A 23401-nucleotide genomic window follows, 5' to 3' on the forward strand; every position below is an offset into this window, starting at 1 on the left:
GTTTGGTGTTACTGGTTTCTTCTTTATTACTTTATTGCTGCTTAATTTTCTGACCTGCTCTGTTTAGTTCTACTCGTAACCGCTCAATGGTTGATGCAATGGAGAGGACTGTTTAATTGAGCCACACTTCAAGTCTTCAACAAGTCAACAAGTAGAAAAAAAGCTTGCAATTTTCATCAAGACACAAAAACTTCCATATGCAACCATTTTCTGCGCTGACGATACAGCAGGGGTTTGATACAAATGCTAATGTTGGCCGAAAAAAATGATGTTTTGAACACTATCCATCCATTTTCTTCTACTTATCCAGAGTCGGGTTGCAAAGGCAGCAGGTGAAGCAGGCTATTCAGGACTTCCCTATTCCCAGCTACACTTTCCAGTTCCTCCTGGTTGATCCCAAGGTGTTCCCAGGCCAGATGAGATATATAATCTCTCTTGCAGTTCTGAATCTACCCTAGCATCTCCATCCAGCTGGATGTGACTGGAAAATCTCCAAAGAAAGTCAACCAAGAGGCATCTTAATCAGATATCTGAACCACCTCAACTGGCTTCTTCCGATGCAAAGGAGCAGCAACTATACTCCAAGTTCCTTCCAGATGTCTGAGCACCTCATCCTATGTATAAGGCTTGTACCCACAACCATTCTTTGGGTCACTACCCAAAATTCATGACCATATATAAGGGTTGGAACATAGATCAATTGGTATGTCAAGAGCTTTCCCTTCTGGCTCAGACCCCTCTTTACCACGATGGTTCATTACAACACCCATATTACTGCTGACAATTTTAGGTCTTCAACAAGGGTGAACAAGACCCCGAGATACCTGAACTTTGCTTAGGGCAGCAATTCCCTCGAATCCAGACTGAGCAATACACTGGTTTCTGACAGACAACCATGGCCTTGGATTTCACACTCATGGGTTCTGTTAGCTTCATCAAACCATAGTTTGATCAAACCATGGTTTGATGAACCTAACAGAACCACATTATACTGAGTTCCCCAAACCAGACACCCTCCTTATTCCAGCTATGCCTTGAGATCTGATCCATGAATGTCACAAATAGGGTTGGAGACGATGGACAATCCCAACAACAGTCCAACACCCACTGGAAACATGTTTGACTTTTTGGAAGGAATGCACATTTTACATCAACATAATTGACAGTTAATACAATTACATGACATTAGTGCATACTTTCAAGTAAAGTATATGTTGTATACTGTATAAAATAGACTTGGATACAGTGCCTTTAAGAAACTGTAATAAGTGACAATGAAACATAAACAGAAGACAAGAAATGATCTCAGACATAAACATTTCTGCTCTAGAGACACTGTTCAGCATGTTCTGACACATTTGTCCCAGACATGCCTCATTCTGCTTAATTCCTATTTTAATCCTTTTCCTGCAAACGCCAGATCACACACACACTGACGCAAACACTCAGGTCATGTTCACTCCTGACATTAACATGGTTGATCTAAATAGGAGTGGGCAGCGGTAAGTTTGTTAGTCCACAGCTGGCATTAGGATTTGTTTCCACGTGTGTCTTGAATCAACACATCTGATTGATTATAACTTCCCATACATAATTTCTGTTTGTAGACCTTGTGGTTGGATCATAATAGAACATAGACTGTATATAAAAGATTGATGTCAAACACTGGCTTGTGGACTACTGTTCTGAAGCCATAAGTTTGAAATTTGGTAGATGCCATCTTGGTCTTTTGAAACCAGACGTAACATGAGAGTGGTGAATCTGGCTGGAGAACCCAAGGACACTACACACAACCTGACCCCCACCCCAAAACATACCTGCTTTACTGTCTTTTTTACTCTAAATAGAACCATAACTTACCATGTGAACACCATGCTGTATTAAAGGAGGCTTTAAACTAGCAATTGAGACTATGAGCTCATTAGGAAAATGTTTACTCTGGTAGCAAATCAAATGAAAGTAGGTTCATTTATTCATAGACTTCTATACAATCAGACTTCTTTTTAACACCAGGAGAGCCGCACCCTTCTGGCTGTTAAAGATAATGCAGGTTCTAGCACTTTCTGCATTAGTTCCCTTTTAAGACGTGAAAATACAGCCATCGTTTATATGTAGTCAGTGCAAAAGATGAGCATTAATACCAGTGTGAACCAGACTATTGTGTAGTTTTATAAATTAACAGTGCATCTTTGGTAATCAAAGAAAATTTAAGGGCTAAGACTGATGACACTGATCCTCATACAGTATGGAAACAATAGTATGAAATTCATGTATAAAACATGCAGTTACATCAACTATATTCTTTGACAACAAATGAATAGAAGAAGTTCTTTGAGAAACAAACAAAAAAAGAATGAATAAGGAGTCAGTCTGTTCCCCACATCCAAGGTCGTACAAGGTATTGCAGTTTACTGACAAAGACACCACGACTCTTCGATTGAAACACCTTTAAATGCAATACAGTTAAAGATCTATAACCCTCAATTATCAATACGAGAGTCATATGAGGGCGGTGCTGCTGCGTTTCATGTGCAACATACCTCAGTTTTGTTGGCAGAAGACGAAAGCTTTGACTTGAGCCGTCGTCTAATTGTACGTTTGTGACTCGGAGGCCTCCGAGCTCATCAAACTGTCAGAGTTCAACATGTCTGTACCATCAGAGCCTCAGAATGTGTGTTTTAACCGAAAGAATAAGGATGGTGGCGGAAAAACTGAGAGAAGCATGTGTGTACTCAAATTTCTGCAGCTGTTCATGCATCTGAAAACTGGTATTTGTGGTTTATGCGTCAGTGCACGTCTATGCAAACGTATATGTGATATATGTACATAAGTACTGAGTGAGTATGTCAGTGTGTCAGACATCAACACACACAGACTCAGACATTTTACTGTAATTGCAGATTGAATCTGGGAGAAACTTCACCACCAAAGTCAATCAGGTTTAATGATTCTATCGTCTCAATGAGTATACGAGTATTCAAAGAATGTTTGTCTGTCTGGATATAGCCCACCTGCTGCCAGCTCATTTATACATATATTATACATAAAGTTAATGTGTCTGTCTTTGTAAAAGTGGAGTTTGCAGGATGAAAACCAAAATAATCGACTTTTTGAAATGTATTAAATTAAAAAACGGTCAAATCAGAATCAGTTAAAGCCATAATTAGCAATATCTAACCCTAGGTTTCCGTTTCAGTAGCCCTAAAACATTGTAGGAGTGTGACTGCTAGGCTTAAATGAACCAAAAGTATGTCATGAAACTAAAACGTATTAGTGTGGACGCCGCCTCAATCTGGTTGATTAACACTGTTAGCGACAAAAAAGTGCAAATTAAGTGGAAGTTTATCAAGAATATTTTTAGGAAAAATGCTTACCACCTCATGAATCTTTTTCTTTTTCCTTTTTACAGCAGTCAATGGTTCATTCTGAAATATCTGAACAACTATTGGACAAACCTGGTCCATACCAACTATATCATTAAAAAGCAACTTGTTCAAATGAATGTTTGCTAGGTTAACATAAATGCATCAGATGCAAATACCCATGAGAGAACGTAACGAAAACACAACTTTCAGCACCACGAAGAAAACCCATGTATTCTCCCTCCATGGCTCATTACACCCAGTCTCATCCATTGTATGTGGAACCCCATGAGCTTTCCCTGTGGTTTCATTGGAGGCCTCCCAAGACCCATTATTCCATGTCCAACTGGACCTCTCGAATCCTTCATCCACACCCACAGCGCTCCCTCAGTTGAGGATATTTCCAGTGAGAACCAGTGGTTGCTCTGGTGTTGTCCAGTCCAGGACAAACACTCATAACCTTTATCTCAGCACAGTACAACAAACTTTGTTCTGGTATCAAGGTGGGATGATTCAGTTTTCCTTATTTATTATCATTTACGTGTGTGAATGTATTAACTTATAACAATAAAATTAAAACTCTAACATCAAAATTAGAATTTGGGTACCTTAATAAATAGGCTAAAGTAGTTGAAATCAACGTAATGGGATTAATATTAGATTCTTCAGTAGTTTGTACCACTTGTTTCTAGAACTCTTTAAAGTAGGTTTTATTCAGGAGTCTATGTAAGAGCTTCCCTTAAATCTACAGCTGAATCCAAATTATACACACTTTAACCTATTTCTTTATTTACATATAAAAACAGACAACAACCATAGATAGGGGAAAAATTGGGTATCAAAAATGACATAGAAAAAGATTGTACTCAACATTACAAAAGTAACTTTGTGCGAAAAAATCATTAAAAATGCATCTAAAATGAACATTTCCTATTTAGTGATAGAAGTAGTGTGCAAATATTGACCAAAAATGAACACCGGTTAAAGAGGTTGTCACTCACATTGTGATTTCATTGGCAACCAAGATTCTTCCTTGTCTGCACCAGATCTGTGACTATACTGTCCATACACTTTTCAGTGACAACAATACGAAAAATCTTTAAATCAGTGTGAAAGTTTTCTGATTGGTCATATCTGCTTGGTTGTATGTGATTGAATGGGGCTTGGCTGCGTTGTTAAAATGCATCTGTATGGAAAAAACAGCTATAGAGAAATGGTTCTGCACATATGTCCTGCCAGTAAATTAGCAGTTACTGAATATAAGTTCTGTTTTATGAGCTTCACTATTAGTTGTGTGGGCTGTGGACACCCCATGTCCCCCCTTAACTCAGCTCCTGTGCTTGTGAAACTCTCCCAGAATTGTTCCGTTTGGGTGAGATCTGGTGACTGTAAAGACCATAACATGTAATTAACATGATTGTTACACTCATTGAAGCATCCATTGACCTATTGTGACCTATGGATGGAGGACCTGTCATCCTGGAAGAGACCATGTGGATAGAAATGTTCCATCACAGGGATCTCTGCTAATCACTTGATTTGCAGAGATCCTTACCTCTAATAGCACTGGATGCTCTGACTGTAGGGGTAAAGAGTTCATGTTTTTACTTTGATTTGTCTGCAATTGCCATAAAGAAAGCTTTGGTGTAACTACACGACCTAAACTTATTGCAGAAAGGAGTACAGTTGTGAGGAGAAAATAATGGTCAGAATGTCAAAATAATCCAGTTTTTAATTGTCAGTTGAGCACATTTTCTCTGCTTTCTTTAGTCTGGTCTGGTTGTTGCACTGAAAGCTATTCATACACACAGACAGAGAGAAAAAAAAAAAACCTCCCCCTTTTGTTTGACAGATTACGACAAATCAGTCTGGTGTCGCAGACAAATTCTCAATTATCCAGTGAGACCTCAGTGAGATGATTTTCTCTGGTGTCTGTGAAGAAGCTGAATCACTGTCATACCACCTACTGCTACATGCTGCTGTTTTTTGTTTTTTTTTTACATTTTCTTTCCCAGAGCAAGTCACTACACGTCCTTAAATTAACTTCACACACGGTGAGTGTGTCTGAGTGTGTGAAGGAGGAAAAAATGTACAAAAAGAAAAAAGAAGTGCCTCACATGCTTCTGTCTGGGCCGTAAACGTCTGCACGTCTTCATCCGTGGATTCGTCTTTGCATTGTGTGTCTGTTGTGTGTGTGTGTTTTGCCCACCGCCGACCACAGGAAGAGTGGGAGCACAGCGAGGGGAGGTGGACCACGGAGCGGTTAACCTCATGACATCACGAGCCGCCGTGCCATTGGCTGCCGTCGGAGGCTGGAAGGTTTATAAGCCAACCAGGAGCAGAGCTGTCAGCAGCAGCAGCATCACCGAACAGCGAGCAGCATCCAGTGAAACCCAGGAGATAAACTAAAAGACTAAAAAACCACGTCTGTGTGTTCCTGCTCAACTCCTGAAGCTTCGTCCGACTGCAAACAGGTCAGAATGAATTCACTGAATCTTTCATTTACTGTATATTTAATGATGTTTTTGTGCATCCCTTATGGCAGGTTCATGTTGGTGCAATCTGCTGGATAAATGTGCATTTTTAAGCTTTAATTCAGAAACTTGCAGTGTGAAAAACTCAAAAACAAGCACAAGAACCTTAATGCACCTTCGTTCTGGGGCTGTTTTTCCTGTTTTGGCACCACTTTCCTTTAAAAAAATACCCATAAAGACTGTTTTTTTACACTTTGGTGAGGAAAATCGTGGCTTTCCTGCTCATAGCTCTGACCACAAACCCCATCCATCAAAACTGCACCTCACTCATGTTCTTGTGTCCAAATCTCTGCAGCCAGGTTCCAAAACAGACTTTAGGTAGCAGCAGATTGAAGGTTTTTAGGAATTAAATGTTTGCTTTTAGCCATGTAGAGCAGGTTCTTAGTGGGTTTGTTCTTGCAACGTTGGGGAAAAAAAGCATGTTTAACTGCAGAAATGTCTCAAGAAATCTACAATTTTGATGATTTTGCTTTTAAAACTCTGTCAAAACACTTTCGACTTGAAATCAAATGACAAAAATCTGCTAGTTTGGGGATTATTTCAACTCCAATCCAAAACAAATCAACTTTTTAAAGCATTTTCAAGAGCTAAATGTTATTTTTTTAGCAGATTCTTCAATGACAGTGAGATTTCTAACAAACTGCAGCTTCATTCTGACGTCCTCATGCAACATTATCAGAAATAAAAACTCACATTAAACCCACAGAAGGGTTTGGTTATCCGCTATAAACTCTCTGCAGTTTATTACAGCTGATTATGAGTTCTTTTTTTAGGACTTTACGGCCGGCCCATGATTGGTCGGAGGTAAAATGGGGGCGTTTGATTGGCCGATTAGTGTCACCAGGGGCAGGAAGAGGAAGCTGTGGGCAGCAGGAAACTAACCTCTGGATTATGTGTCACATCAGGACAAACGCTGACGAACCACCAACAACACACACAGTGAATCTTTTTTTATTGTCAGCTCCAGCAGGGTTTTCAAATTAGTGAAACTCGAGGCAGACATTTTTCTCTGTTCTGCCTCAGACTGAATTTCAATCATCTGTTCTACTAATGAAAGAAACCGAGTGACGCACATTTGAATGCTGCTCAGAATTCAAATATAATATGACTACATTTGAGGTCTTTGTCACCTGCAGCTGTCAAAGATTTCTGCTCTTTTCAGGCAGTTTGAATGCATCTGAGCAACAACTCAAGCTGAGTGATTACAATGTTCTGTTTGACCTGTAAGTTAGAGGCCTTGGTGTACAATTTAAAGACGATTTGGCACAACTGGAGGCATCCTGGTGAACTTAGCTGCAAACCTTTGTCTTCATATGTGTCCAAACTATAAGACTTGGAGGCAAAAGTCAAGTTTCCAAATGCTGTGAGAAGCTTGTGCATTAAATGGAAAAAAAAAACTAATTCAAATAAATGTCAGGATAGGCTATTCCAGCATTTTTGAGATCTTATGTGGAATTAGGCTTTCTCCATGTCTTCACTATCTTGAATAAACTCTATGATGTTGAGATCTGTGGAGGCCATACCATCTTTAGCATTACTTTTTGTCATTGAAAACAGTTTTTTATGATGATAACTGTATGTTTTGGCTTCTTCTCCTGCTGCAGAATGAATTAGGGGATAATCTGATGGTATTGCATGACAGATAAAGTGCAAAAAAAAGCTTTATATATAATTTGTTTTTAGGGGGGGAACAGCATTTTTAAAAACATCCAGTGTTTGTCAAGGTGCTTAATGGTCAAAGTGAGCTTTTGAGGTGCTAGAAGTTCAACAAAATTGCTGAATTTCAACAGTTTTTAGGACAATACAAGGAGAAATTAGTATTTTTCAGTACACATGCAAAGTTTGAAGAAACGTTTTCCAGCAACTTCGCAGTAAGGACAAACATCTAGGAATTAAACTCTCCCAGCATTGAAATACCGTTGTACATTACACCCAATGGAACCACAAAGTGTTGCTTTTGCACTTTGTTTTTTCTTTGCATAAACAAATTAGATGTAACTTGTTAAATATTGAGCTTTAGAGATGTTTGTTGACATGTTTTGTCCTGTTTCCACTCTTTATGCTAAGCTAAGCTAACCTCCTGCTAGCTTTCAGATTTAGCATACAAATAAGGGCGTGGTATCAAACTTCCTGTTTAGTCTTTGCAAGAAAGCGAATAAGCAGATTTCCCTTCAACCACTACAGCAGCATAGCAAACCTCAAACGTTAACCCTAAAACCAACTCTTAAACCTCAAACATAAAAAACTAAAATGTCCTCAAGGTCTCAAACGAAGGCCTCACAAACACCAGAACACACACATGCACAGCTACACTTCCTGTTGCTGTAATTGTGAGGCTGTTTTAACACTAAAAACGAGAACTTAATTCTCAAACAGCCCCACAGAGATAAAGACAGGACAGGAATTAAAACTCTCAAGGACGAACACGAAGATAAACGTATGAAAATACACCCGTATACAGTCATCTGGGCGTCTGTCATGTTTTAGCTGCGCTGTGGCTTTCCAGTTATAACCCTGTGAATTACACAGTATAGGAAGAGTCCGTCATTAAAGACAGAAGCAGCCACTCAGACTGATCCGCCCACAGAGCACAAAAAAGTAAAGCAGAGGGGGGAAAGAAAACAAGAAATATATGTTTAAAGCCTCTGCTAACAACGTATGAGGCCTGCAGTGAAGAGATAGAAGTAAAAAGTATAATCTAGTTTTGCTGATGTCAATCAATCTCATAAACAAATCAAAATCAGCCACATGAACTGTAGTTCAAACTGGATCAGTTCTACATTTACTAGCCTGCAATTCTCACTAGTGAAAATAGTCCCCAACAAATGCACAATTTACTCCTTTTTGGATGTTTTGCAGCAAAAACTACAATGTCCAGCTTTTTCAGACACTGATTTGGACTTTTTTTATGAAAAACAAAACTATGTAATTATGACCCAGTTTTAAAGATAAGTTAAAGGTTTTCACAAATGGGAAGCCACTCAAACTATAGTTTAATTTGGATCAATTCCACATTTACTAGCTTGTGATGTTCACTAGAGTTTAAAATGTGTATTAATCCGCAGCAAAAATAGTCCCCAACAACTGCACAGTTTACTCCTTTTTGGATATTTTGCAGTAAAAACTACAATGTTCAACTTTTTTAGACAATTATTTGAACTTGTTATGAAATCTAAAAGTATATAATTAAGACCCAATTTTAAAGAAGTATGTTATAAAGTGTGACAAAGCGATGTGCCAACACATTGTTGATGAGATTAGAGATAAGGATCTCTAGCATAATGTAGCATAATGTCTGGCTACCTTTTTGCAATTCTAATACATTGGAACTTGTTTGTGGAAAAATCCTGGAACATGGTGCAGAATTTGAGACGATTTCTTCTGATTTCTGTCTGAAAAAATAATCTGAAGACTAAAAAAAATGGTGCACTGAGCTTGCAAAGATTGGTGTAGTAGAACAGGTAATCTTAACCCTTTGATGCACAACATGGTTCAGGAGATTCTCATTTTCCATCAAATTTGGGTCACTTTTGACCCATGTTTTGCATCAAAGGGTTAAGCTAAGAGAAGCTATGCTAAGCTAAGCGAACATGAACTTAAATGATTCCTAACAATTGAAATTTACATGTTACAGCAGCTGGATACAATCGACGCATTGAAGAAAAAAAAAGACATAATAAAGACTTCAACTTTATGAGGCCTTGTGAATGTAGATTCATATGTCCTTAGAAATCCTTACATCCAACTGATGCAAACAAACTTCACTCAGACTGTAGTATCTCTGAACGATGCCGGTTTCAGCCAAACAGCCACAAACTAATTCCACCTCTTTCTGAATCACACCTGTCATTTTCTCACATCTTTTGCAGCAGAATCGACCAGAAACCTCCCGACTCATACTTTACGAAACCACATTCCAGAACGATGTGATTATCCCAGTGTGATGACAGACAAAATGTTTTACTGTATCGAAGCTGAGTCGTCAGAAGGCACATAAGTGCTCCTCGGGGCCTGTAATTGAGGCCTTAATGACTTCCTGTGACATACTGAGGCCAGCTAGCAGTCATGTGACCGAGCGGCTTCCATATTTAGGAAGGAATCCGGCTGCTGATTGACGGAGTTTGACATGTCATTGTGTTTCCTGTGAAGTTATGGCCTTCGAACGAGCGTTTTGGCGCCAGGAGAGCCCTGCGTGTCACGATTATGTCCCACTGTTTTATTGTGTTGCGCTGCGATGTCTTATTGTGCGACTTCAACCTGCATGCTTCTGGTTTTGTCTCCCGTCCAGGCACCAAACTGTGACACAATGAAAGTGGCCGTTGTTTTTGTTCTGCTCTTCGCCACAGTTCTCTGCCGGCCGGTGAGTCATTTTGGTTCGACTTTCACTCCGTGTTTGCATTGGTTTTGAGTACATTTTTCTCATTTTGCTTGTGTGTTTTTGTATGTTTTCAGGCGAGAAAAGTCTCTGACAGCAGTTCAGAGAGCTCTGAAGAAGTGGTGAGTATCTGGAGGGATGTTCAGGGGTTGAAGGTTGGTAGCGGTAACAGAGAGAGACTTCTATAATGTTTGTTTTGTCCACAGGTGAGGCGACCAGCACCTCCGGCTCTCAGGAAACAGGCTCTGGTGGCTCCTCAGCCTCGTGTAGCAGATGTACAGGTAAAAAGCTATTTTGATTTATCAATTTAATGTTTTCGCCTTGCATCTTCTTCATTTTCTAATGGTAGTAATGTCTCTCATCTGGTTCTCTTCTTGTCTGCAATGTTAGCCACTTATTTTTACAAACTATTCATCCAGATGTTGTTTCTGAAAAATTCAACCTGAGATGAACTGTACTTGAAATTTAGTGTTCTGAAAGAGTTTCTGATATTGTGTCTTTATACATTCTGTAAAAGTCCTGCATTCTGATGTTACTGAAGTAAAAGTACACAAGTATAACCAGGCAAATGTAGTTCAAGTGTCAAAAGTACTTGGTGCAGAAAAGTGCCTCCTGTGATTGTTACACCATTCATTTTTTAGAATTAGATCATATTTCTTGAGGTAGTGGTTTCACTGTTGTAGCTGGTTGAGTTCAGTTTCAAACATACTGTTCTAATCTAGTTCTAATAATTACTGCTAATCACAATTACTCAAAAGAAGTGACAAATTCATGAAGGTTGTTTTGATGGCCAACAATCCAAACCTTGGACTGATTCAAATTAATATATAGAATTAAAACAAAAGTTTAAAAATGTTCACATTTGAGAAGCTGGACCTTCATTCTTCAATCAAAAGTGACTCAGCATCATATGAGAGTAGAATTTCTGAGAAAAAATCATCGTATTTTATAAGCAACTCATATTTTGCTTGTAAAAGTCTTAACTGGTTTGTTATTAGTAACCAAAGAGGTTGGATTTGTAGAGCAGCAAACCTGTGGCAGCTTGTACTGGTTGATAACTGGAAATCGGCAAAAGTACAAGTGAAATTTCTGTATTTTGTTGCCTAACTGGTGTTTGGAGGTGACAGGATACAAACCAAAGGAACAACATGGAGTCAGGAAGCTCTGATTATTTCTTCTGGCCATTACAGCACAGCTTACTTGTGGAAATAGTCGCACAAAGTTACTTCTCTGCTGCTCTAAAAGCTGTAAATAAATGTTTAAAGAAATGATTATGACAGTTAGTTTTGATAAGTGGAATGTACGTCAGCAGAGTCTCTTTATTGCTGTGGAAATTGTTGCTTTGTGCAATTAGCAAAGTCACCCAACAGTTAGCTACAAGCCATTTAATGAGTCAGACCTCATTTTCATAATTACACAACAATTTTCTTTATTAAAAACCAAGAAAAACTTCAATACATTTCTTTTTTCTGGCTAGAATTCAGCAAAAAAGCAGAGATCCCAACATTAAATAATCTCCTCTGACTGGGATTTTCTCAAGGCTTGAATAAAAAAGCAATAAAAGAAGCAGCGAAGTGTAAAAAGAGGATTAATCTAATTTATGGCATCTCTGATGTTGCAGAAGGTTGCAGCAGCAGCCGGATCAGATGAGAGCGCAGAGAGTTCGGACGAGGACGAGGTGAGAGATCAGCAGTTAGAATCACATTATTTATAATTAATCAGGACTGTTAATCGTGTTAAACAGACGGGTGAAAGTTTTACAACTTCTAATGATTTTCGGAGCAGGCGGCAGCTGAGGAAGCTCCAACTGAGGTCAGCTCTGACAGCACAGATACAGCTTCCACCTCAGATACAGCTTCAGTCAGCAGCAAGACCAGCGAAGACAACGATGATGATGACGATGATGATGAAACAGAGGAGAGCGTGAGTACAAATATATCTGCTTCAAGTGACTTTTCAGTTGCTTTGGAGAATAATACTGCATTTTTCTTAGACTTGTTTAGGGTTAAACATAAGCTAATAGTGTAAAGCTTGTAGTTTTGATCTTTGTGCCAATCAAAATTGAGTAAATAGTTGTTTAATGCATTGCAAACCAATAGGATTGCTAGAAATAACAGTAGCACACATGACAAATGTCATTTTTACTCATCGCCCATTCGACCTTCTGTGTCTCCAGGAAACCGAGGAGGAAGAGGAGGATGAGGAATCCAGCAACAGCTCAGAGTCGGGCGAATCCTCCACCGTTGCTCCCGCCACCATCATCCCCGTCATCGTGACCGACGAGCCCCTGCCAGAAACCACCGCCGAGCCCCTCGAGCCCACCATCGTCACCGACCCGGCCCGAGGAGACAACCTGGGAGGCTACCCCAGCGACTACAAGTCCATCGTCTACGTGGAGGACAAATCCTACCACAAGCTCCCCGTCCCATACAAGTCCTACGAGTTCGTCGGCACAGGAAAGAAGACGGCCTACGACATGACCGACGGCAACGAGGTGGAGAAGTCTCTCAAGGTGTACAAGGTACAGGTCAGTTATGGCTGATAGTCCTAAGAAACCCAGTCAGGTGTTAAGATGCTGAAGGATGCAAATACAGTAAACTGTTGCTTCCTGGTTGTGTTTACTCAAGCATGGACACATGTGGGTCATATTTTAGATATGGTGAACCAGAGGTGCTGTTTAAAAACACAGCTAATCTGCAATGTTTGTTGCCTGCCTTGTTTCGTTCTACAACATTCTGTACATACTAAGATAGTAAAAAGACTTTTAACTGCATGACTCCTCCATTAAAATGAAACTTTCTGCCTTTTCAGCAGCTCCTTTCAGGACTTATTCTTCAACATACCGCTTCAGCTACCTGCTATTACGCTTCAGCTGATAACGCTGTCACTTCTTCTCCTTTCATTACAAACACTTCAGCTGACTCTCCAACTTTTCTCAGTACTTTCACTTAAACTGTGCTTTCACCTTGTCTGATTTAATTGTTGCCTCAACTTCTTTCACTAATTCTGTTCAAAATGCCACTTTAAAGTCTTTCAGTGCTTTAGCTATAGGTGCAAATGCATTTTTCTATTAGAACTGCAGCTTAAGCTGCTACCACCATACAGACAAATACAATAATTGAAGGATTTCCACTGTTTCAACTGCATCTTTTTCAGCATTTGTTCTATATTAAATGGTGCGACAATTGAAAAAGAAACCATACCTCTGCATTGATTTACATATTTATCATGCTGGGATTCAAACACACCAATGCATATCGAAACGTAGAGTAAATATGAATCATATCTGGTATTATTAGGGATTAAAACTTAAGCAAAAGCATCTTGGACCTTATTTTTGTAGTTACTCTTGCGCAACCAAAGAGCATCAGTTGTCAGGGCCTTAAAGTGCCTTTTTCCTTCCTAACTGCCTGTAGAGGCTAAGCTAATGCTTGAGGCCCCTGAGGTGCTTCACCAGGACTTCATGACGTTGACGCGCTGTCAGACTTTACTGCCTCTGATGAAGAGGCCGAGACAAATGTTTAAAAGATGTAAACACAAGTGTAGACAAACACGCTCCACCGATCACTGCAGCTTTGTATGCACTGTGGACCAACGGACAAACAAAATGAACTAATCTTCTCTCTCCTGTGACCTCCAGGCTCTTCAGGTCCACTCTGACCTCCTGGAAGAAGATACCAGCACCCCCGAGGTGGAGAGCCAGGGCCTGGACACCTCCTCCGGCACATCTCAGGACATCAGCCCCCGCCAGGCCGCCCTGCCGGAGGAGGAGGAGAGCGCCAGCACCAGCGAGTCCACCACCAGCGAGAGCGAGAGCAGCAGCACCCCAGAGGAAGAGGAGGAGGAAGAGGAGGAGAGCGCCAGCACGGCCAGCGACAGCAACAGCACCAGCCAGGAGTCCGAGGACGAGGAGAGCCAGAGCAGCGAGGAGGCCACGGCCACGCCCGGAGCCGCCGACAGCGACTCGGACGAGAGCGACAGCGCCGAGAGCGACTCGGACGAGGAGGCGGCGGCGGGAACCGACGTCACCACCGACGTGCCCGCCGTCATCACCGCCAAATAAACCCCGCCCACCCAGGAAGTGGAGTTGTGTCACATAAAGAGCTGCATCCAGGTGCAAAGACCCCCCAACCTTAACTTTATTCCACTGCAGGGTCAAACACGGACGACAAAGTTTCATTGATTCTAATGTGTTCAGCCAACATCTCCGGGATCGTTTGTGCATCTCTCATGAAGCAGAAATGTTTTCCTCTGGGTGTTATTTAATAAACCGATAACTCCTTCATCCTGTGGTCTAGTAGTCCTGGTGAAGCCCATGTTTGATCCCGCAGGGGAAAATGAGGTTGATGTAACTTTATAGGATGTAGAAAACGACGACTGCTACCTGTAACAAAAGGTTCCTGACCTCCTGACCTCCCCTCCGTTACTGCAGGGCACAAGGTCAAAACTGGAAAACAACCACAAAGTTGACTCCTGATATCTACACTAGCACAACAATGCATGCAACCATTAATAATAACTGCAAACCTACAATGTTTTTTTGTGCTTAGTAAATAAAGACAGAGAAATGCAGAGTTTTTTTTAAATACTTGTAATCATTTTGAGCATAATACAATTTAAACTTGACATGAAGCCACACACTTGCTGCCAGTGTGGCTTAGCTTACTCGCTCGCTAACATTAAAGTCTGCTGGTGTGGATAAAAGGAAAACTCAGAACCATCCGGTACAGGGTTCAATCGGGTGTAGATGCAGCACACACATACATACAACACAGTCCTGTTTTATTTGCACAGTTCCTACCTACACTACATGTTGTTTGTCCCATGTTGTTTACTGTAATGTATCATATTGTACCATTTCTAAAATATTAATAAAGTTCTTTTTCATAAAAAGAGATTCTGGTTGTTTCTGACACAACGATTAATCCGAGAAGACGTCTAAATACAGTAAGAAAGGCACAGGAGAGTCATTAAACAATGATAAATCTCACTACTTGCAGTTGTGTTGGCCTGATAGGACCAGACTCCTATCTAAATGAATGGACAGAGAACCATAGCTGCAATTTAAGTGGTCACTAGGACATAAAAACTGCATGTAAAGTATTAATCTGGCAAAAACCACTTACAAAGTTTGGTGAATTTGCCAAAATAAGGCTTAAAAAGCAATTATTCCCTCATTTATACTTCTACAACACATACACATGGGTTTTTGTACAACAACGTGATTGGCTGGTTGTTTCTGAGTTCAGCTGTCATAAAGCAGATTGTTGGATTTTTTGGGGGGAATGATGGGACATGTGCCATAGAACCACCATCTATGATGTTACATAACCCTCCAACAGGATTCTACTCAGGCAACTGGTGACTCTTTCCCTTATAACACCTCTGGAATTGCTTAAAATGAATTAAAGTAGACTAAAGTAGACACTGTAAACAATTGAGGTTTGTTCTTGAACCTCAGCCAGCCAGTATTTCAAGTAATTCTCTCAGGGAATACAATCATTTTCCAAAATGAGATCATAAATGAAAAGAATAATACTCACTGTATTGCATAGACTGTATATAAAGTATAGATGCATTCTCTCTAACAGAAAAAAAAAATGCACAAAACATTGCTATTTCACATTGTTTCCAGTTATTACAGCCCCTGACAGGCAAATCAGGGTCAGATGTGGCCTGATGAGGCAAAAATAGCCTCCATCCTTGAGCATCCTGTCCCCACTACTAGATGTGCACTGTGCCAGTTTCTGGTGATGGGACACTTCAGGAGTTTATGTTGAAACTTCTCTTCTGTTGTGCATCCTCTTACTACTATGCTTCATCCGAAAGTTGACTTGAAAGATTATCCAGTTTGTTCCTTTTCATGAGTTTAACATCATATCAACTATTCCACAACTGAAAAGAAACACTGACGCTGCTATCTGCACTTCAGCACTTTGAAGAATATGTTGATCTAGTCGTCGTTTATACTGACCTCAACCCTCTCCTGTTCCTTTCTCGCATGTACTTCACTATACATTCAATCCCCAAACATATCTGTAAAAACCCCATCAAATAAACCATTTAACAACTCCTCAATAAACTCCTTTCATCTCTAAATCCAACTTTAACTCCATGAACATGTTGTTTAAAGGTATATTTGTGGAAAATTCTGCTGCAGAGTGTACATTTACACCATATATTATATCATTACACATTAAAAAGGTGTTTGATTATGCTTTTAATACTGAAAGCAATTCATTAGTATCAACTAATCTTTATATTTTAGGTCCAAACCTACACTGTGTATGTATGTCTGGTGCACAGTGTCCCTGCCTGTTCCATTTATAAACAGAAATATTTAACACAAGCAGTAACACAATGGTGTTTAGTCGTACCTAGTTTTTGTCTAGACTTCGCCTCCCCATTTATTTATGTCTTCTCTTCTGTCGAGCGCAGTATAGACACATAAATCCAGACTGATTACAGGCTTCGTACCGTCAGCGCCCCCAGACTGCTGCAGAGCAGAAGCCCCTCAGGTGGAAAGACGAGACGGATATAAAATGTGTTGAGACTGATGCCACTCTTGTCACAACTTGAGCTTCCAATCTAAGAAACGGTTCGTCAAGGGATTTCAAGAAATACAGTACAGCAGTAAAAGACAGACATCTGATTGTGTGTTTTATTTTAGGCCACAGTTTGGTTTGAGTATGTGACACTTGAACATTATATTTACACCAGTCGGCCATGACAGTTAAACCACTAAGAGGCGAAGGAAACATCATCTTGCTACAATACAATGAACATCCATGAGCCTGCCGCTGGTTTTACTGGACGTCTTTCCTTTAACTCCCCACAAAGACCGGCAGTTTTAGAGATGCTTCGACCCTTTCATCTAGTCATTGCTCTTTGTCAAAAGCGCTCAGATTCTTATGTTGCTCAGTTTTCCTGCGTCCCACACACCAATTTCAAGATGTGACTTTTCAGTTGCTGCCTAATATATCAAACCACCGACAAGAAGATCAATCAAATTCACACCACCAGTGTCAGTGGTTCTGATGTTGTGGCTGTTCGCTATATTTCCTGTGACTTGCAAATGTTTGTAGCTGTTCAGAGGGTCTGATATAGTGGCTTTTAGACAGATTTTATTGAATGTATGAGCGTAAATAAGACTACTGTAGGCCTTCTTTGCAACTGTAATCTGTATGTAACATTTTTAACTGGGTGATGTTTTTTCTTCTTTGCCCAAATGAGTGTGAGACCCATTTATTCGTCGCATACACAAGCAGAATTTGTGGTGAAAGGCGTGGCTGTGCTAAAAGCAGTAAACAGAAAATGTAAAAGACCGAATCCAGACAGTGCCTCAAATCTGCATCTTTTCTAACAGCCAGCAGGGGGCGACTCTTCAGGTTGCAAAAAGAAATCCAACAGGAAGTCAATGAGAAAATGATGCAACTTTTCCTTTGATCTGCTCCTTCAGCGATCATTTTCCTAAAGAGTTTATGATCTGACTGGTTAGTTTTGAGACTTTTTCAACATAGTATGATGTCAATCTTATAAATTATTCTTACATTTAGAGAAAATAAGGCTTTAAAAAAGACGATCACAATATCCAGAATCCAAATGGAAGGCCTTAAAATGGCAGTCGACAAACTGTGTGACGTCACTTTGTCCATCTTTTACTTATAGTCTGTGGTTAAAACTGTAAAATAAAGATTAGCAAAAATGTTCTAGAACAGATTTTAAGCAGCTCTTTGTTAAGTCTTGGCCTGTTATGGAGTATAAACCATCTCTAGATGGGGGAGAAAGCAGAGCAGTTCCAGTCTTGTTGCTCCTCTCAGACCTGTAGTCTTTGTTTTTGAAAGATTTTTGTGTGTTGAAGGACGTCCTGGTCCTGTTGACACCCATCCCTGCTGCCCTCTTCTTCACCCTGCCATCATTCCAGACCTTCAGGGAGGCTGCCGACAGCTCATCCACCAGTGGAAATACGCCTAAACTCAACCCTTACACAGAGGACTAACGTAATAATGGGACGATAACAGGATAATTGTGATGACTGCAGTTATCCATGAGCCACAGTCACTGGGATATGAAGAACAGATTAATAAATCAGAGGTCAAACTGTCAGGAGAAGGAAAAGAAAAACAGCATTTAAGACTTTAATGGACCCACCACAGTTTCTCGTGCTGCCTTCAGGGGCAGGTAGTCTCTAATTTGAAAGCCACTGAGGCTTGGTCCATGTTTCTTGGTCTAAAAAAGTGTAATTTAATGATTTACAGTAGATTTCACAGCCTTTATTATTCTCACAGGTTAGCAGGTGTATTTTCTGTCTCACATTTGCACACCACAAGAAAAATATTATTGATCTTTTTTTCTTTGCTTCTGTCTCATTGCATAGGTGATAATTTAACGTGTTATTCCAGAACCATAGGCATTAATCTGCTGCTATAACAGTCTGTCATTTTCCACGAAGGTTTTCCACAAGACCTGGCAGCACAGATTCAGGAGCATTAGTGAGATGTAGTACTGATGTTGGAATATATGTATGTTCCAGTTTTCCCAAAGCTGAGGTGAAGTCCAGGCAAGATCTTCAACACCAAACTTGAAAAACCATCTCTTTATGGAGAGTGCTTCCTCCATGTAAAACACTATAAAGTTTAAACTGGAAAGGGTTACACACAAACTCTTAAAGCCCTTTTTAAGAAGAAGTCCAACCCATGAACAGCCACAAGTAAGTGAACGTCCCTCCTCATACTACTTCACATAGCGGGTATTGATGCTAATTATTATTTTGAAATGACATCCATTAGTAGGCTTAATTTAGTTGTCCCATAAGAACTGCTACCAAAACCCTGTTTGAAATCTACATTGATTGTAATAAATGACTTTTCGCACTAGATGGGGATAAGGCATTGGAATATCTCTAAGGGTTTTTGGTGTCTGCAGCTACCATGATACGTTATTGACCTCTATGGGAGAAATTCAGGCATTGCAGCAGCTGTATAGTAATAGATACATCAAAAATCTCCAGTGGAAGGCCATACCATAGTATATGATTCATTTTCATCAGACCATTCAGTAATTCCTTGTGCCTTACATTAACAAAAAGGGAATAGTTGGACCAACTTCATTCAGTTGCATGCTACCAACTGAAGCAATCCATTTCACTTTATCCGAATTCAAATCATATTAAAGCCTCTGGTTTAAATTTGATGTACTTGAATCACTTGATTCCTCTCAAATGAACAGCTAGCATTGCTGTAACTACATTTTTAAGGAAAACCAGCTTGAAATCTCACATATGCATATTGTAAAACCTGGACCCAATGACTCAATACCACTAGGGGGCAGTAAAACTACCCTTTTAATCTTAAAGCATGTGTCAAAAACACACTAAACTTAGTGGAACATAATGGAACCCTCTCATTATACTGAAAGGAGGAAACATGTGAGAACTAAAGACTGTAATTTATTCAGTTTTTTATATATATATTATTTGGGTTTATATGATTTATATTATATATATTTATATATTTATTTATTTGGACTCTGAATGTCCTCGGTCCTTTAGTTTCCAAACAACTGGATTTAGACTCCATGTGGTGCTAAAATAAGCCACAAAATGTTAATAAATTCATACTAAAATGTGTCAAGATGATCGTCAAACTCTAATTGGGTGTAAATGACTTTACTAATAAGACAGTTTTAGTGTATTTTAAATGGTTTATTTTTCATTATATACATCACATCTAATCATGCGGGGCAGATCCATTTAACAGACTGAAGTACAACACAGTTTATACCAACAACATGAAGGTATTGTTTTTTTTTTGGCTGTCTGCGCCGTGTTTAATTAAGCGAAAGATAAATTCATAACCCGTAATTAAACCAGCCCCACTGCGGCAAGACCTCAGTCTTCGTCAGCATGTACAGACAACAGACGAGATGTTCGAAGACAAACAGGACGCACCCACAGTCCACAGCGTGTAAACACTCTGCTGTGGGTTACATACTGTGGATTCCTGACACACAAGGAGTTTGCTTTTGAACAATTACAGTACAACATATAGATACAGCAACCATTGCTGGTTTACACATTTAATGGTGAGATAAATGTTTAAATGAGGCATTGAACTGAAGATAATCCTTAAGTAGACAGAATTTTTGCAGATATTTGGTGAATTTCCAACAATGAACAAAAAAAGTTAAAGTATGCTCAAATGAACACGCAAATAAGACACAGATTTGTCAATGTTATCCCAACATATATTTGTAAAAGTGGTTTGTAGCATCGTTTGACAGCTGAAACACCACAGGTCAACATGCCATGTTAAAAAAAAACACACAACAGAATACTATCAGTAATATATCCTAATGTATGCTTAGTTAATGTAATTTAACATTTTCATAGTAACGCATGTTATGTTGTGTATATAAATTACATAATCTAACTCCCAAAGTACCAGCAGGCATCAATAAACCCCATTCTCTAAAGCAACAATGGCTATTTTCACATTATGGGACCTGGTCAGATATTTTAACCCCGTCTACACTGTACATCATTACTGCAGTTCCCTACTGTTGGTTAGTCTTCCTAGAATTTCATTTCAAGTGGCATCAATATTATTTTCAAGTGGATCTCTGAGGTTGTTCTGCCTAAAGACTTACATCTCTTTGTCTGATTTGTTTCATAGTGTGAAGTTTGACTCTGTATGAAAATAATCAAGTTAAAAAAAAAGTTCTCTAGTCCGATAGATCACACTAAAGCTAACAAAGACCTACTGTGAACTAATACAACAGTAAAAATGAGAAAGCAAGGCTCTGTACAGGCTCATCAAATGGTTTCTTGCATTGATAAAAAAAAAGCAAAAAAAGATGCACATTAGAGAAATAATCAAGAATTAGTTTTTTTTAATGTGGAAAAAGCCAGCCCACAATTGACCCGCTGAACTTTAACTCTCGTAAATATACACGCAATGCCCCAAAAATACATCCCAGTCTCCATTAAATTACATTTCTGTACAACTAAACAACAGTCTCAGCTATTTTCTGATTGATTACATACATTTCTAATCAACATATCTTTGAGATTTACTTTACTGCTTCACTGTTGCTGACATTTTTCCAAGCCGTGACCAAGTCATTTTGGTGTCCAACCATAACCTAGATTCTAACTCATAAAACTGTCCAACAGAGTGTTATCTTTTCATAACCACCTAGTTTTGGTCCCCAAACCCAACCAGGAAAGTAATTTTATTTCTGATGGTCTCTCGTACATCATTGGACACAAACTCTGGTCTTCTAGGTGAAAGTTCAATTGCTAGTTTATGCCTCCATCCTCCCTTCCTGATCTCCTCCCACCATATCCCAGGTCACAAATTACATTCATATCAAAACAAAGTGACATTCCCTTCAAGATGTAGACTAGAATTCAGTTTAATTGTATAGAAATGGGATTTTGTGGAGACTGGGTTGGAAAACAACAACCCCTTAGTAGGAATATGGTTAGTTAGCTGCTCAGTTGTCTCCTCTGTTGTCTGTGACGGGATCTTCTGTTGGGATCTCATATATGACACATTGACCACCAGCACAAGGTGATGTGATGTCGACAGGTATGGTCGGTGTCCCCGGCTGTTGAGTCGTCTCCATCACGGTCGGTCCATTTGTGGGTGTCGTGTCCGGTTCAGGGGCGACTGTACTTCCATCCTCCATAACGGCGGTCGTCACGGCAGCAGTGGTCTCGGCCTCTGTGGTCTGTTCGATGATAACCTCCTCAGAGGACTCAGACGACTCGGTTTCTGAGGATTCGCTGGAGTCGTCGTGGCGGTTGTACCCCCTGAGCTGGTAAAGCCACCAGTAGTTCTGGTCCTGGAGCCCTTGAGTCCAGTCTTTGTCGGCGATGTCGGCGTCATGATGGTCACGATAACGCATCTGTAGAACGCGAAGAGATGGAAATTCAGAAACTGTCAAGTAAAGCATCATTTCCCAAATTTTATTTAAATTAGATGACTCTGCAGTGCATGATGTCAAAGAGAGTCAGAAAATAGTTGGTAAATTCTTTAAATTTGCAACCACAAGCTTTTAAAAGGATGTAGTGACCATACTGTTGGTGCAAGAAATACAGAATTTTAACAACGGCATTGAATTTAAAAATTTTGTTGCCTTTAGTCTAAGATTTGACAAATTTCTACTCAAAAGAACAGTAAATACGTAGTATAATAGAAAACCCTACAAATGCTGATACAAGATATTCGTCGACAATTGTCAACTTGTTAATTCACTCAGTCAACATTTGGATGAACCCAACATTTTCCAAGTCGAGTGGAAGCTTCTAGGTCATTAGCATCAGTTGCTAATGCTTGCACTAGTTCCCAAAAGATGTTAATTTCCTTCATATTCTGTCAACTAGAGCCCAATTCTAGCTGAGACTGGCCTTTTCTATGAGGCGCTGGTGTCAGTGTACGTTGTCCAACTTATGCCAACGCTTAAACTTTGTTTTTACAAAACAGTGTACAAAAAAATACACTTGGGGGAGTCAAGTGGTGACTTCATGATAAAGTCAGGATTATACTTCCTTGTGGACTTCCATATAGATTCCGTTAATTTCTAGTTCACTTTTAGGACACATTTCATTTCTCTTCACATGCACACTACTGTCCTCATTCCATCTAATACAATACATTTTTTTAGAACCATTTCTTCTTGGCCATCTTGGATTTCCCAGAGTTTTAATAGCATTACATTTGGGTATTTATAAAGATATTCCAGAAAGTTTAGCTTGATATATCCAATAGTTTCCCAGATCAGTTTAATACAGAAATATAACATTGACCCACTTTCAATACATTTTCACACTTTTTGCAATCTGACACTGTTTCAAAGACACTATCTCAGGAACTACTAAAGATAGAAATTCCTAATAATTGATATGTATGACAATGCACAACAAGTAAACACTTTTTTCTGGTAGCTTGTCACATGCACCAACTCATTTCTGAGCTTGTTTGTAGTATAAAGTCTTGCAAAATCAAAATGTTGAATAAACATAGCGGATATAAGTGCATAACTTCTCTGTATAAAGTGGTACAACATGTAAGAACAAGTACGTCAAAACGGCAGGTAAGAACAGTATTTGAGTGAATGCAGTGTGT

At 39.6% G+C, this 23401-nt stretch overlaps 1 protein-coding gene across 2 annotated transcripts; it reads left to right on the forward strand.

The window, feature by feature from the left end:
• The first annotated feature begins 5680 nt into the window (after positions 1-5680).
• On the forward strand, positions 5681-15164 carry spp1 (secreted phosphoprotein 1). 2 transcript variants are annotated; one of them, XM_023289460.3, is made up of 8 exons: positions 5681-5836; positions 10185-10256; positions 10349-10393; positions 10478-10552; positions 11893-11949; positions 12057-12194; positions 12448-12798; positions 13912-15164. In XM_023289460.3, exons 2-8 carry the CDS (start codon positions 10203-10205, stop codon positions 14332-14334), a joined length of 1143 nt encoding a protein of 380 aa, XP_023145228.1. In that variant the 5' UTR covers positions 5681-5836; positions 10185-10202; the 3' UTR covers positions 14335-15164. The 2 variants fall into 2 exon arrangements, with proteins under 2 accessions (XP_023145228.1, XP_023145229.1); XM_023289461.3 differs by having other exon boundaries at positions 12448-12792.
• The last annotated feature ends 8237 nt before the right edge of the window (positions 15165-23401 follow it).

This window comes from Amphiprion ocellaris, chromosome 17 (genome assembly GCF_022539595.1).
Source record: "Amphiprion ocellaris isolate individual 3 ecotype Okinawa chromosome 17, ASM2253959v1, whole genome shotgun sequence".
NCBI lineage: Eukaryota > Metazoa > Chordata > Actinopteri > Pomacentridae > Amphiprion > Amphiprion ocellaris.